The 15,545-nt window shown below is 37.1% G+C and overlaps 1 protein-coding gene across 4 annotated transcripts in view; it reads left to right on the forward strand.

The window, feature by feature from the left end:
• Positions 1 to 64: 64 nt before the first annotated feature.
• MSH4 (mutS homolog 4) overlaps positions 65 to 15,545 on the forward strand; it is a 25,535-nt gene continuing 10,054 nt past the window's right edge. For all 4 annotated transcript variants that reach the window (XM_064431684.1, XM_064431682.1, XM_064431683.1 and 1 more), the window contains exons 1-10: positions 65 to 3,031; positions 5,048 to 5,212; positions 5,992 to 6,155; positions 7,340 to 7,450; positions 8,157 to 8,272; positions 8,893 to 9,066; positions 11,194 to 11,366; positions 12,136 to 12,203; positions 14,797 to 14,871; positions 15,269 to 15,333. In XM_064431684.1, coding sequence (XP_064287754.1) covers positions 2,545 to 3,031; positions 5,048 to 5,212; positions 5,992 to 6,155; positions 7,340 to 7,450; positions 8,157 to 8,272; positions 8,893 to 9,066; positions 11,194 to 11,366; positions 12,136 to 12,203; positions 14,797 to 14,871; positions 15,269 to 15,333 — 1,598 coding nt within the window. In that variant the 5' untranslated portion in view covers positions 65 to 2,544. The remainder of the gene's footprint in view (positions 3,032 to 5,047; positions 5,213 to 5,991; positions 6,156 to 7,339; positions 7,451 to 8,156; positions 8,273 to 8,892; positions 9,067 to 11,193; positions 11,367 to 12,135; positions 12,204 to 14,796; positions 14,872 to 15,268; positions 15,334 to 15,545) is intronic.

Consider the following 15,545-nt stretch of genomic DNA (forward strand, 5'->3'; position numbering starts at 1 on the left):
CTGGCTGCAGGATGTCCTGCTCTCGGCTGGGGGGTCCCAGTGTGCTACCGCCCCATCAGGGCGCCGTTTCCTTTCCTGCCAGCTGCTCTCCGCTGCTGTCCTGGCGTGCGTGGTAGATGCACCGTGCTTGGGATCTGGTGCTGCTGCATCCCTTTCTCCGGTCACAGGGACATCATGATAGGGTGCAGGGTGCATCTCCCCTCTGAGCAGATGCTGTAGGCTGCTGGACATGGGTGAGGCGAGTGAGACGCCTCAGTAGGTGTGGATAGCTCCTGTTCACTGAAGGTGTCATGGCAGGAAAGCTCAGATTGGCATCAGAGGGTTGCAGTGCAGAGGCTACAAGGGAGGATTTGCTTGGTCATGAGGGCCATGGTGGTGCATAACCACAGTCAGTGCATGCACTCAGCCCCGGGTGCACGGGCACTCAGCCCCGGGTGCACGGACACCCAGCAGAGGGTGGGCCCCAGAGCAGGGCAGTGGTACTGAGGCTCCCCTGCCTGGGCTTGCTGGCGAGTAGCTAGGAAAATAGCTTAAGTACCCCATTCCTCTGAAGTGAAGGTGAGGGAAGATCCTGAGGTGGGGATGTCTGTGGGGGGAGGGGGCAAAGTTGGGAATTGCAAGGAGGGGTTTAAAGTCAGTGTAGGGGAGAGAACAGTTCAGGACCAATTCCCTTGGGGCAAATCATGGGAGCAGGTTAGTTCTTACCATGATGTGAGAACTGTGCCAAAGAAAGCAGTTCCAGCATGTGTCTGTGTTGTATAAACTCTGTTAGTCTGTCTTCTGCATTGTACACTGTACCTTCCTTGGGTCTTGATGTCTCCATAGCTCTTAGTGATCACTAGGCACCTTGGCAGCCTTCCTGTGAGTCACAAGTGCATTGCCACATCAGCTTAGTGCCTGTCAAGCCTTTCTTGTCTTGGAATTCCAGCTTAAGGTATGGATCTGTCTGGTGTCTATCATATTTTGTATGTTTCTGAGCAGTCATCCCTCACAGTGGTGAGCCAAGTGGCGCCTTCAGTTCCATTTCTGTGAGGTTTTTTTTGACACATCTACCACGCACGCCAGTTGTCCCCATGTCCATAACAGTCTTTTGTCTTAAAGCTTGGCTTCTTGCTCATCCATCATTCTGCTTTTGATGGCTCTCATCCACATCTCTGCTGATGGCCGCAGCAGTCACCACTTTCTGGGGCTGCTGTAGAGCACCTGCACTGTCATGGCACTCTTGGACCTCTCTGCTGGTGGGTGCCATATTCCCTATGGAAGTCATTGTTGCTTGTGCGCTTATCGCATCTCACAGTCACAGTGCTTGTGTTGAGTGTCTGTGTCATGGTAGGAGCTGCCCTGCCCAAGGGTGTAGCAATACTAAAGACAGGGTAGCACAGCTTCAGGGTGGTGCAGTAGTACATTGATCTGTCTAGATACTTTTGGCAAAGACCGTACGGTTCATCTATGGGCTGTAGACAGCGAGCACAGTTATCTTTGTCTTTTGAGGGTGCCAGGCTCTGGCCTTTAGGGAGCAGTAGTTGATATGGTAGTGGAGTGGCTGGATCTTGAATGTGCCTTGCCTTTTACAGGTGGGGCTCAGTATCTGGGTTCTTTTAGCTGTGTTAATGTAGAGTAAGTTACGACTGGACAAAGTCAATATTTGATAGACCTTTACTTGTCATGGATTTGAAAAACAAAATGTGAATGAGTGCTCAAGCATTTCTAATGAATTTTTAAAGCCTACAGGCTTTTAGTTAAGGTAAAAACTCTACTCCTTTTAATTGCCCATTTGCCTGATGTATTCTTTGGTCAAATCCTGGAATTTTATCTTTCAAGGTTTGGGGGAAAAGTTAAATAAAAAGCCTTACAGAAAAGGCTTTGTGTTGAGTGTGAGGGAATGGGAGCACTGATCAGGTTTTATTTAACTGTAAAGGTTAACCAGTAATTTTAAAGTAATTTTTAAAAATTTCATTACGGTTTTATTTGTAAGTGCACTTGTTTTCATTCAGGAAAACTGTTTAGTAGCTAGAAAGTTGCTATTTTTCCATGTTCTCTAGACAAAATGGAATAGTCTTTAGAGTTTCTAATCTCTTACAGACTGAGATAGCCCGGGAATTAATATGGGTGATATTTCATAGCAATGTAGAACATTTCACTTTAGATTGAAATCCTGTTAATATTATTGGAGCTCTCTGGTGAAAGTTTGATCAATGTAATTTCCTAAGTCAGCTGTAATTTCTAAAGATCTTATGCAATTATAGGTTTAAAAAGGTGTGAGTATATGGAGTGTTTCATAATTCAGGTGTATTTAGTGCCAGAGACAAAATTATGCCGAGTGAAAATGTGAATTGAAAATTTTAGTGGTGTATGTTACATGATGGTGATAAACAGTGTTGGTGTTCTAAAACATTCTTACAAGCAGGCGTTTAAGACAATTACAGAGGTAAACTAGCTTTGTGGTTATTCCGGGGATCTTTTTGTACCCAGACTCCTGAGCAGAACACATTGCTGAAGTGCCTGCTGAAGTCTGAATGGTGAAGAATTAATGCGGGAGAAATTATGTTGAAACGCAGTGCTCCTGTTTTAAAGAGCAGAGCAAGCACTTTCCTTGCGTGGCTGTGGCCCTTGCGTATTTATAATGAAACCCGTTGCAGGGCCAGCAGCTCTGCTCTGTCGTTTATAGCTGCGGCTCGACAGCTTTTACCCGCAGGGCCCGTCTCCGGGCGCGGCGGTCGGGCCCGCGTGCCGCCATTGCCGGGCGCGGTGCTGAGGGCTCGCACCATGGCGGGCGCGGGCGGGTGGGCCGCCGCCTCAGCCGCCTCGGGGTCTTACACGGGCCGCGACTCTTCCACGCCTGGCGTGGGCGGGCGGGCCGAGCAGACGCCCCGCTACACCCTGGGGCTTCTGCAGACGCCGCACAGCTCGGAGAGCATCGGGGACTCCTCCAGCGGCGGGGCACGGCCGGGCGGCTCCAGCAGGGAAGGCCTCGCAGCCGGCCGGGCCGCCGGGAGCAGCGCGGTGAAGCCGGCGGTGTCCGAACGGGAAGGTACGCTATCTCTCTGGGCCTTCATCTGTTTCTTTCTGCTGTCTTTGCTCGGGTCGGGTTCCGAAAAAGCTGTTAAAAGCGGTCCTGACTGAGATGGGGCAGTAGCAGCTAACCTTCATAGTGACCTTTATAATTTAGCTGGCCAGAGCAATGGAAGTCGTTCCTTGCACGTCTTTAAAGGAATCTCTTATTTTCTTTGAATAGTAGTAGCTGAGCTCTCTGGTGGGAACAATAAACGTGTTTGAATTGCTGCACAGTGTTTGTTTTACAGGAGAGAACCGAAACGTTGGTTGTGAGTTAGTTGTGGGTTTGTGTTTGATTTGTTGGTTGTTTCGGGAGTTTTGTTGTTTTTTGGTTTTGTTTTTATTTTTATGCCTGGCTTTGAAATAGTTTTAAGAGCCTGTCGGTGTCGGTGTGTGATAAGAATGTTGTGTTCCTACAATGCAATACTGCTATTTGCCATTCTTTATAAAAATCTACTATCAAAATCTGTATCTTGGCAGCAAAGAAAAGTTAAAATTGTGGTATTTTCAGACGAAAAGAAACTATGAAAAGAGTTGGAAATTATTTTAACGCTTGCTGCAATGAACTCTGATGTACATGTATTTCCATTGTGTATAAATTGGTAATTAGGTAAAATGCGTTTGGGTAATATATATGACTACTGAGGAATCCTAAAACAAAATTCCCCAAACAGAATGCTAATTCAAATAGGGCCTGACTTAAATGTTGGGTTTGAGAAATATCTGTATATGAATTGGTTCATCTGGTCTTTAAAATTATAGTTTTCCCCCTGTTATGCCAAATTTGCTACCTTCTACAGGATGTCTCTTCTGCCAAAATTCTGACTGAACTTAGGCCAAAATCTAAGTGAATGCTATTTAAAAGAAGTTATCAGCATGCATTGCAATGCTGATGTGTCCACTCTCTTAAGAAAGTCCCCAACCAAAGATCTGAGCTAATATTTTTATCACTTGTCACAGTTTTAAAAATAAAAAAACTCCCAACCAAACAAGCACAAAGAAAATCCCACCTCACCCAAACAAACTCCAGAACCCCAGTACAGGAGATGTTTTTCTACCAGCCAGCCTTGATAAAGACTCATGCAGTTAATTGATCATCTAAAACCGATACTTAAATATTTTGTCTTGTGTGTCAGTTTTTAATGTAATATAAGAAACAGAAATATTTGTGTTTGCATGTTTTATAATACCTGGAATTTTTTAAGTGGATCTGCTGTTTATATTCATGCATTTTTTAAATCAGAGAAAGCAGTTATATAACTAGGTTAAGAATGTCTTCAGTTATCTCAAGAGAATTAAAAACAAGTAAATTACTTAAATAATTTATTGGAAATTTAAAGTGTTCTGAGACAAAGATATTTTGCAGGACTTAAAAACCTAGGAAGATCTGAAATACATGTGTGAAAGAAACTGCTTTTAACAAATACATCCCAGATTACTATATAATTTCTGAGAGTTGATCCCCATAAATTCAAAGGGTTATCATTCCCAAGTGGCTCTTTTTTTTTTTTTTTTTTTTTTTTTAATTTTTAAATTTTTTTTTATTGTCCTTTTTTTTAAAGGAATGCTTAGCTTTTAAAAAAAGGTTTTCATAAACATGTGTGCAGTTTTTGATTTTTCAAATGATGGGCAAATGTGAGATGAAGTTGATTTAAAACATTCTTTCATAAATTTAGAATTCATTAGAATATGAAAGGATACTTAGTAAAGTGACTTCTGTTCTATTATTTCTGTTCCAACAATGTAACTAATTTTTTTATTAGCACTGCAGGTAATCTCATTGTAAAATATAATAATATTAATGCAAGCTTGTTTCCAAAGCAGTCTGATTTATTTCATTTTATACTCTGGAGAGCTTTCATAGAATTTTGTTTGGATATCTCTGTTTCTGCTAATAAAAATTAAAGTTTTATAAGCTGTTTTTTGTATGTTGCTTTCTGAATAAAAATTTGTTGTGGCTGTTTTCTTAATTTACTTATTTCTCTCCCCTCAGAATCATATTTTGGGGACAAAAGTTCTTGTGTAGAAAATGCTAACACATTGAATCTCACAAGCTCTTCTTCTCTGCGAGGCCTGAATAGCACATGTATAGGAAAAACACCTCTCTCTTCTGGTAGATCTGGTTGCAGAAGCCATACCCCTCTTATGGGACATTCGGGTAAGATTAACAGCTCTTAGAGGACACAGTCCAACTTATATTTTTGACGTTATTTTATTAAACAGTTTAATTTTTAATGTGATATACTAAGATACTAAAATAAAGTCAAAACACAATGTGTTTTGTACCACAGAGGATACTACCAAGGAACAATACACAAACAAGAATATACTACTTTATGTACTAAGAAGATATTTTGGTATTGCATCCTTTTGCTACTTACTTTGCATTCATGTATGAATTATCAGTATAATTAGAATTCAGACTTCTTTCAAATTGTCCAAAATCAAATTGTACTTGTGGACATGTAGTGTAGTCACTAAAGAGCCCAAATTCATGCACATCTCTGATCAGGGTTCATTTTTAGGCATGTAATGCATTAGACATCATATATAACATAATTATCAAGTTTCTTGACACAAGTTTTATGTATTTTATGTTGGCATGTTCAGAGGTGTAGAACACTAATTCTCCAGAACACTTAGTAGCTGATGGTACATCTTGCAGTGCTTCGTATGAGCAAAATGGTGTTACAGGGTAGTGATGCCTTGCGCCATGTTATATGTATCATATGTGCTCTTGTAATGCAAGATTTAAAGTTACTTCTTTCACAGTCTGACTAATCATTATCAGTTCAGTCTTTAATGTTCTTAAAGACTGATGATTCCTTCCTGCGTCTGTATATTTATTTATCCTTGCTCCGTTGTTTATGATGCTTGTTGATCAATCTTCCATTAATTTGTATGGAATATAACTGAATATATATGGCTGTTTTACAGTTACATCCTCATCTGCAGTTTCTGCTCATAGTGTTGCATCGGTTATTGTAGCTGTAGTAGAAGGAAGAGGCCTTGCCAGAGGTGAAGTAGGAATGGCCAGTATAGATTTAAAAAATCCTGAGATGATATTATCACAATTTGCAGACAATACAACTTATGCCAAGGTATTTTATGGTCTAATTATTGTGACTTTCTTGAAAAAAAGCTTATGACTAATGGAAAATGAAATTTCTAGTTTGCAGAAGAGATTTCTCAGAAGTGGAAGTAACAAGTTCTAGAAAACGTGCAGTGTTGAAAAGACTGCTATTTTACTTACTGTGCCTCAGATATTAAAGAGGCAAGAATGTTTTTCAAAAGAAAAATAGCCTTTCTGCAAAATACAGTTTGTGGGACTGAGGTGCCTCATTTTGAAGAGCATTGGGCAACATATGGTAGTAGAACTTGCAAGTATTCTTCATCAGGCAAAACAACTCTGAGAACAAGTTTTCTTGTATTCTTTAAGTTGTTCAAGATTTGTTGAATTGTGATGCCACTGGAAAAAAACTTCTTGGTGGTTAGCAGCTATGAAAGGCAGTGACAGCCTTCCCATCCCAAATACCCTTAGATTATTTTTTGGTGTATTTTTTGTACTTGTTTACCTTTTAATTGAGACATCGTCTGTCTCTTCTTGCACATCTTAACTTGTAAGCAGTTAAAATACAGTCTGTTTTTTCATGTTTCTCCCTTGAGAATTTGTGAATGCTGGTATAAATGAACATAAATGCATAATGTTGTTTGTCCTTTCTTTTACAGTAGAAGAGCATATAATCTACTAAAAATTGTTACAGGGGTTGTGCATACCATAAAGCTGGTAAAATATGCACTTTTTCACCTATGTTAATACCAAGATAAATTTTACTAGAGGAGATTAAAACAAAATTAAAAACTAGTCTCAATCAAAAGATTATTAGTATTCAGACATGTTTTATTTCTCCATCATCCAGAGCACCACTGACCTTCCAGCTGCAAGCCCAGAAAACTGCCATCTATTGAAATAAGTCCTTCTCCTCATCATAGCCATGGAACATAGTTTTGGATATTTATCTCTTGCTTCAATGGCAAGCATAATTCTGTGTCCAGATAACAGTGGATAAGCTCTAAATTCTGTTTGTTTTTAATTTAGTTTCATGTATATTTAGATACATATTAATTTGACTCATTCATGTAGAAGTTAGCAGATAATTTAGAACTCAAACTGACTCTAAAATGCAAGGATTCTGTATTTTGTTATTGCTGGTCATTATTGTCTAAAATATTTGCGGTTATATAATTTTTTAAAAAATTGAATTATTTTGAATTTTCTCTCCAGGTTATTACTAAACTCAAGATTTTGACACCACTAGAAATAATAATGTCAAACACTGCCTGTGATGCAGGGAATACAACAAAACTATTCAGTCTGATAACGGAGCATTTCAAGGTAAGATCTAAAATTTCATTCACTTTTATATGATGGTTGATCACTTTTATATGATGGTTGATTTAAGAGTTTTACACAAGTTTTAAAATCTTAAGATTTTGTTTCCTATGATTTTCAGGTCTGTGAATAAACTAAATGCAGTTCCCATGCTGATACTTCTAATACTCACAGTTACAGAGATAGATATATTGCTGATGAAAGCTGACAGTTTTGAATTTGTGGCATTGGGTAATACCGAACCTAGGAAAGATACAGAAATTAAGAAATCAAGCATTGTCCCTTGTTCTCTCAATCTGATAAATCAGTGGGGCTGATGAATCATAGAATAGGAAAAAGAGCACTGTCAGGGTAAAAGAGGATAAAATGAGCTAGTATAAGTAATTTATGTGTATTAAAGTCTCAGAACCTTAGAAAAACCTGTTAATTACTACCTGAATTGCTTCATTGCTGCAGAGCTGATGGCTTCTTCATGAGTACCCTTCTACTTCCTGACCTCTCTCCTCTTTCTCTCACATAAATCACTTGTGCATCACACGCTTCTAGTTACATTGCCCTGCTTATGCTAGTAAGCTAGAATGAATACTTCTATGAAGACAGATTACAGAATAATTTGATGGATTTCTTGGAAACATGTATCACTAGAAAAGTATAGAAGTCTCTCTGATGTAACTTTTAAAACTATTCACTTTCATCCTCATCTTCACAGAATGTGACTTTTACAACTGTCCAGAGAAAATACTTCAATGAAACAAAGGGTTTGGAGTACATAGAACAACTGTGTGCATCTGAATTTAGCACCATTTTCATGGAAGTCCAATCAAAGTATGTTTAAATAAGGAAAAGCATACTGTGTCCAGATAAGTTTTTAACAAAATCATTTTCTGTACTCATTACATAGATCTGTGTCATGTTGCAAAAGTTAGAAAACTCTTAACGGATCTGTTTTTTTATTTTGCCCTCCAGTGTTTCTGATATATGTAGAAATGTAAATAGCCTGTTACAGTGGGTGGTTTTTTTGAGTTTTCACAGCTTTCCACTTCTTTTTTATTCTTTCCTTAAAGATACCTTTCAAGAGCTGTGACTGCCTTTCTTTCTGGCCTCAGCAAGCATTTTCTATGTATCAACAATTTTAAGTGTTGATACTTGGTGACCAGGGTCTTCAAATCACATGTTTCTGTTGAAAGACCTATTCACATATACCAGTGATATAGTGTAGGCTGTCAAGTGTACAGAGACTCCGACATTTATGAATATTTGATTTGCATGAATATATGTTCACTAGGCACAGGTTTGTGCATATTTGAAATGTACTGCTTTTTCAGTACTATCAATCGCAGTAATTGTCAAGCCACAGTAGTGTAAATGTTATTTCTGTAGTGCACTACTTTTGTGGTATTTCTGTAGCAGTATTCAACATTCATAAAAGATTGTTTCTTTCCAAGGTACTACTGTCTTGCAGCTGCAGCAGCTTTGCTAAAATACGTTGAATTTATCCAAAACTCGGTTTATGCTCCTAAATCACTCAAGGTTCGTTTCCAGGGGAGTGAGAAAACAGCTATGATAGATTCATCATCAGCACAAAATCTTGAACTAGTGATTAATAACAGAGATTCTCGGTAAGAATAGTTTTTTCAAGTTATTTTTTTATAAAGATGGATTTCTCTTAAGTTTCCTTGATATTAGTGTCAAAGAGCTGACCATTATATTTATATCTATATGAGAGAAGTTGCCTACTGTTCAGAGCTTCTAAAAATATCTTGACAGTTACAATTCAGCACAAAATTTCTAGCACAGGAAATCCTAAAGTAAATTGTAGAAAGATGATGCATAATCATCTTTATATTGATGTGTATGTTTTATTCAGACTTCAAAATTAATTTATGCAAAATTGTACAGACTGGGGAATGAAAGAGGCAATATTTCTGCGCATTTCGTATGTTGGATTGAAACACCTACATTTTACTCATTTTAGAGTAGAGACATGCTTCAGCCTTGAAAGGTTGTTTTGTCTCATTTTAGATCTAATAGTGGGAAAGAGAGTAATTTCTATAATGATGTACCCCTTAGTGTGGTACTTGATTGTTTGATAGTTTTCCACATTGAGATCAATTCTTGGAGCACTTCCTTCATTGGCAGTTAGTTGCGTTGTAGGCAGAAGAAACTTCAAGGCTTACCTTCTCCAGACTGTTACACGTGTGGTTAGCAAGAGAAATAGTTGGAACTTGTGTTTTGCTGCCTGTCAGGTCTGAGATCCACCTCTGTTTAGATGTCCTCTTAATCACCCTGATAAAAAAAGGGGAGCCTGGAGATCCCTCACTTTCCAAGTACTGTTCCTAAGAGTTTTCCCCTTGGGGAGATACAGTAGAACCACAGAATGCCTTGCACAGGAAGGTACTTTTGGAGCAGTATTTTTCTGTTCTTAATTTCAGAGATGGTTTTGAGAGGAGGGTGGTTACAGGAGGCACTGAGCAACAGTAAACTGCTTTAAGTTTCTCTGGAATTTTTTTTTAGTGTTGTTGATGCAGAATATTTGCTGATCCATTGGCAAGTTTGAATCAGCCAGACATAGTTATTTTTATTATCTAGATCTTATCCCCAAAGCCTGGTTAGATATCTTTGTATGAGGTATCAGCAGGTAAAAGTTAATAGCACAGGCACACACCAGAAATACCTCAGTCAAATTTGTGTGCCAGTCTTAATTCTGGAGGGACTTGTCTCTGTTCATTTAGCTGTGGAGGGAAATAAGTCCTCAACTGCGTAAAGATAGGCACTGTGGATACTCTCCCAAATGTAGAGTTGCACTTAAGCATTGTCATGGGTTGCGTCATACAGTAAATGCACCCTTAATACAACTGGGTTTGAATTTCCCCATTTTTTAAAAATTCTCTTGACTATTGTTTTGCTATTTTTTATACCATGGTATTTCAGGGTGTTTCTGCTCACTTTATCTGTCTACCTATCTACCTATCTTCATGGTGTTTGTTTTGTGTACTTGTATCAGGTCTCTTCCTATTCAAGTTCTGGTTTAAATCAGTATGGTATTATGGCCTCAGCATTTCATGGGTCATCTTCCAGGCAATAGCATAGAAGATTTCAGGTTTCTAAAACTATTTGTGCAGTAGGTGTAAATATTATAGATGGCCTATTCTGCATAGATGTAGTCATCCTTAAGTGTGAAACCTGGGATGTGTAACGTGTAAAAGCCATAAAGATGAAACTAATACTTAGAAATTATAAGCATGTTATTTAACTTCTATATTGACTGAAATATGTTCTTTAAAATAATAAAACCAAACATTATTTCTCTTCCTTGACTTCTGTTTTAAATTATTGTCAGAAATGTAAGTCAAGTAAATTATTCTGATTAATATTTGATTTCTGATTATAACTTGATCATTTGCCTCCTTGGGTAGGGTTGATTTGTTCATTTAAATTAGTTTAATTGAGAGGGAAAATGTGAAGTTTACCACTGCAGTAGCAATGAAATACTACTACAAAATATGAATAAAATACTAAGTACAAATGTATTTCTCTACTTACGTGATTGAGGGCTAATATTATATTAAATTATATTGAATTACCTAGTTTCCTAAACTGCTGAAGTTCATGTAATATATATGGCAAATGGGGAGATGCTAAGCATGCCTCAGATTTGTAGGATAGTCTTGCCTATAAATGTCTCCTGACACTTGCCATCTCTTTTTTTGGTATATGTATTCTTCACATTTATTTTATTTTTAAAGGAATGGGCACACACTTCTTGGTGTTCTAAATTACACCAAAACTCCTGGTGGAAGTCGAAGACTTAGATCCAATATCCTGGAACCTCTAGTTGATGCTGAAACAATTAACACAAGACTGGACTGTGTTCAGGAACTACTCCAGGATGAGGAGCTCTTTTTTGGTCTTCAAGCAGGTAGTAGTTTGTTTTGTAACCCTTAATGCTATATTTCTTTTTAAACTTTTTTATTCTAATGTAGGAAAGTATGTCGTGTGACTCAGTATGTTTGAAAAGTATTTTTAATGGTTTGTTAGGTGACATAGTAAGCACTTAATTTTTCTAAGTAATCTATATTATCATAGTGATACTTTTCTCAAGTACTTTGCTTAGAAAAGTTGAATTTCTCTGAAACAGTGTATAGAAATCTGTGAGCCAGTAGCTTTTTAAAAGAGTTGGAGTTTGTCTCTTTACCTCTATGGCTGGGTATGCATTATGTTTGATGTATACAATTATATATAATGTATACACGAAAAAGCAGACACACTGCTTAAGTAATACTTGCGTATATTTTTTCCTGTTGCTTCATAAAACATATGATCCAGAGAAAGGTAAAATACAATACTAAAATTAGTCCACCTGAAACTGGATCATATAATCTTCATCTGTGTCACAAGAGAAACACAATTCAATCTAAGTAAAAAAAAGTATTTCTGAATTGACAGATGTCTACCTATACAGTAATCACTGCACACCTAGGTATAGGAAGTTGTAAGTATAGTTATGACAAAATAATTCATATGTTAGCTGTTTTTAAGCTAGGTTTTTTTTTACCCTGTAAATAATTTGTGACAATAGAATGTAAAAGATTAGCATTAGTATAGCTAATTAATTGTGTGCTTTCAAAGAAAATACATCATCTTATAATTTCAGTTTAATTTCTCATGTGTATACTTTTGTTTTACAGTTATCTCAAAATTCCTGGATACAGAACAACTACTTTCAGTTTTGGTACAGATTCCAAAGCAGGATACAGTATGTTTCAAAATACACCTTGGAAAAATCAATTATCTGTTCATAACATGCAATATATAAATGTCATGTCTATAATTCATCCTAATTTGTGCAGACATGCTTCCAAAAATGTTTGCTCTTTCATCACTCCCTACCTTTATTCTTCATAAGTGTACATTTTATTCAGCTGTACTCAGATGAGAGGAATTTTCTTCACATCAGCATAAATGGAAAAAGTGTTTAGTGACTTAGAGTCCTAATGACTGTTATGTCTAAGAGCAAGACTATTTTTTCATTAGACCTTGCCTCATATAGCAGTCTGCATGTTAACACATGCAATACAAATATAAAAATGGAATAAACACATGTAGTTCACCAGTGACTCTTGGCTGAGATCAGACCCAACAGTTAACTACACTGAGCTTGCGGTTACTGAACCTCTCAGCTCTGTTTCCACTAAGCATATTGAAACCATGGTGTTAAAAGTTACATTTGCCTACTGTGCTCAAGTTGGATATATCTGCCACTGATTTTGAGGTTGATGATTCCTTATGTTTAGGCTTGTGTTGCCAGCATCTTAGCCACTTACAACTCTTTCACCATTCAGTGTCTTCTCATGTGCTGATTTACCTGCTTAGATAAAGGATTTGTCTAATTCTAGTTAAAGAACTCAGGTACAGACTCAAACAGGACAGTAGTAATAAATGCAGATAAATCTCTTTAATGACATAATCAAAACCCAGAATGTTTTTTTTTTCCTCAGCTTTCCTTGTGGTAATTTGTAACATGAATTCACGAGTTCATTTATATGACTAAAACTGTCACACAGGATGCTTTTATGTATGCATAGGACCATGTATACCAAACATTTTTACTGCAGTGTTTTCACTGTTGACTGGTTCCAGTATAGCAGAGTTTACTAATCATACCGTAGACATGCTTATTCAAGTGCTTGCTCAGTTGCTTTTATCAAATGCTAGATTAGGCAATTCACTATGTTTCATTCCTATTCTCCATAAAAATTTTCATTGTAAACCTTGCACCAGTGAGCAGATGAGATGCACATCTGAGAAACCTACAGTTTCAGTTACTTAATGTGTGAGTGGTATGTTCAGCATGAGTATTCTCTTATCCTAAGAGAGGCTGTAAATCACACAGAATCACCAGATTGGAAGAGACCTTCAAGATCATCGAGTCCAACCCAGGCCCTAACACCTCAACTAAACCCTGACACTGAGTGCCACGTCCAGTCTTTCTTAAACACATCCAGGGATGGTGACTCCACCACCTCCCCAGGCAGTACTTTAAAAAATAGGTTTGGAAAGGTCAACTTTTTTTTAATAGCTGCTCTGTCTCTAGGTTATGTCATGCAGTTACAAAGTAGTTAGGAAAAAGGATGAGTTTCTTGGAGGGACTAATTGTGTTGTTTTTTTTTTTAAATCATATTCATTGCATAAATAACATTTATTTATTATAGGCAGTTTAAGGGGATTCCAAGGTACAGAAGCCTTACACTTCAAAAACTGTGCTTGATCCAGTCTTGCTGAGATGTGTACTTCAAAAATCATGTCAATGCTGAAATCATTTACTGCCTTTGGGTTGGAGTGTATCATGTGCAGAGATTCACTTGTAATGCTAGTTCAGTTAAAATTCCTGTAAGAACTAATTAGTCAAAAATCCATTCCACTACCACTTTTTCACGTATGACCACTGATCTGTTTCCTTCGTGGGACTTATACCCCATATTTATTTGGAGGTTAGTATTCTACCATTCATGCATTTAGCACTGTTTAGTTTTGTCTTTTATAGAAAAAGACTTTAAATGACTAAGTTATGAGATGCCCTCAGTCACAAGACTAAAAAGATATTATATATAAATGAGAAAAGATTTCACATGGGGTCATGCTCCTATGTTTATGTGCTTATCTGCATTTATCGTGTTATTTCCTTAAAATTCTTTCACATAGTGCATGTATACTGCATATGTTATCCCCTAATGTCAGCAGCAAAATTCTTTCTTGTGAGTGTTAATGCGGCATACAAAACAAGGTGAAGGGTTTCTGTGAATGAAATATTTTGAAGAACAGTCATCATTGTGAGAAAAATTTTGAGATATTTACTGGATTTTTTTTATTATCATATGAGCAAATATCTAAGATGTACGTATATTAATCAAAGAGAGATCAACCAGACTGGGTTATGTTGTATTTAACAGTATTAATGGAAAAGGTTGTGAGCTTCATATGTATTGGCTTTGAAAAAGTCTACGAATTGTGTAGAGCTTGTATAGAGTTAAGTATACATAGAAGATGAAAAGCTTTCACAGCTTGGGCTAGCAGGTTATTCTTCGAGTCAGTCATTATCAGTTCAAACATAGGAACATCTTAACTACTGATGGACAAACTATCACAGCAGGCAGTGTAAAATTTAGGTGCAGATGCAAAAAAAATTTTTGTGCAGATGCAAAGTTGTCAAAGGGAGCTTATGAAGCTTTTCAGGATTTTCATTAAATGTATAGACCTGTTACTGTTAAGAATAGGAGTTCTACTAATTCTTAAGTACTTTTGAGAACAGTCATACAAACGTCTCCAATATTTGGAAAATTTTTCAACAGGTTAAAACTGCTGAATCAAAAATAACTAATTTAATCTACCTGAAGCATACCTTAGAACTTGTGGAGCCTCTGAAAGTAAGTGGTCTTGGTTCTTTTTTTTTTTTTTTTTTAGTACAGTACAGGCCATTTTTTCCTTATGTACAGTTTATTAAATTTCACAGAATATCTCAAGTCGGAAGGGATTGATAAAGTAAAAAAATAATATAATTACAGAACACAATACTGCCAACTTAGTATGTTGATCCTTAACGCCAATCTGAAATACGTATTTGTGTGTATGTTGTGAAGAGGAGGATTCCTGCCATTACCTGAATAATGGTTATGTACCAGACATTTAACTGAAACTCCTGCTCAGATTCCACAGACTATTTACAGAAATGCTGATTAGCCTCACTGAATCTGAAAACTTTCAGTCCTTTAAAAAGTTTGCAAAAAGAAGTAACTGTCATGTCCATATTTTAATCTTCAACAGGCTGCTTTAAGAAGCTGTAACACACAGCTGTTAAAGGCTTATTACAATTCACTTGAAGATACAAGGTATTTCTCATAATACTTTGCTACTGTGTTAGAAACTCTCATCAAAAGTGCCTGTAAGATAAAATATGTTGTATCTTTGTTTGTTTATAGTTACAAGTGTAGCTCAGTTCTTTTGCTTAAAGCTGATTTTAATTCTCTGAAAGTTTTCAGCTAATGAATATGGGGATAAAAGCAAGAGAGCTGGCTGTGATAGTGGGGTTGCTGCTAAACTG

The sequence above is a fragment of the Passer domesticus genome, chromosome 8 (genome assembly GCF_036417665.1).
Source record: "Passer domesticus isolate bPasDom1 chromosome 8, bPasDom1.hap1, whole genome shotgun sequence".
Taxonomy (NCBI): domain Eukaryota; kingdom Metazoa; phylum Chordata; class Aves; order Passeriformes; family Passeridae; genus Passer; species Passer domesticus.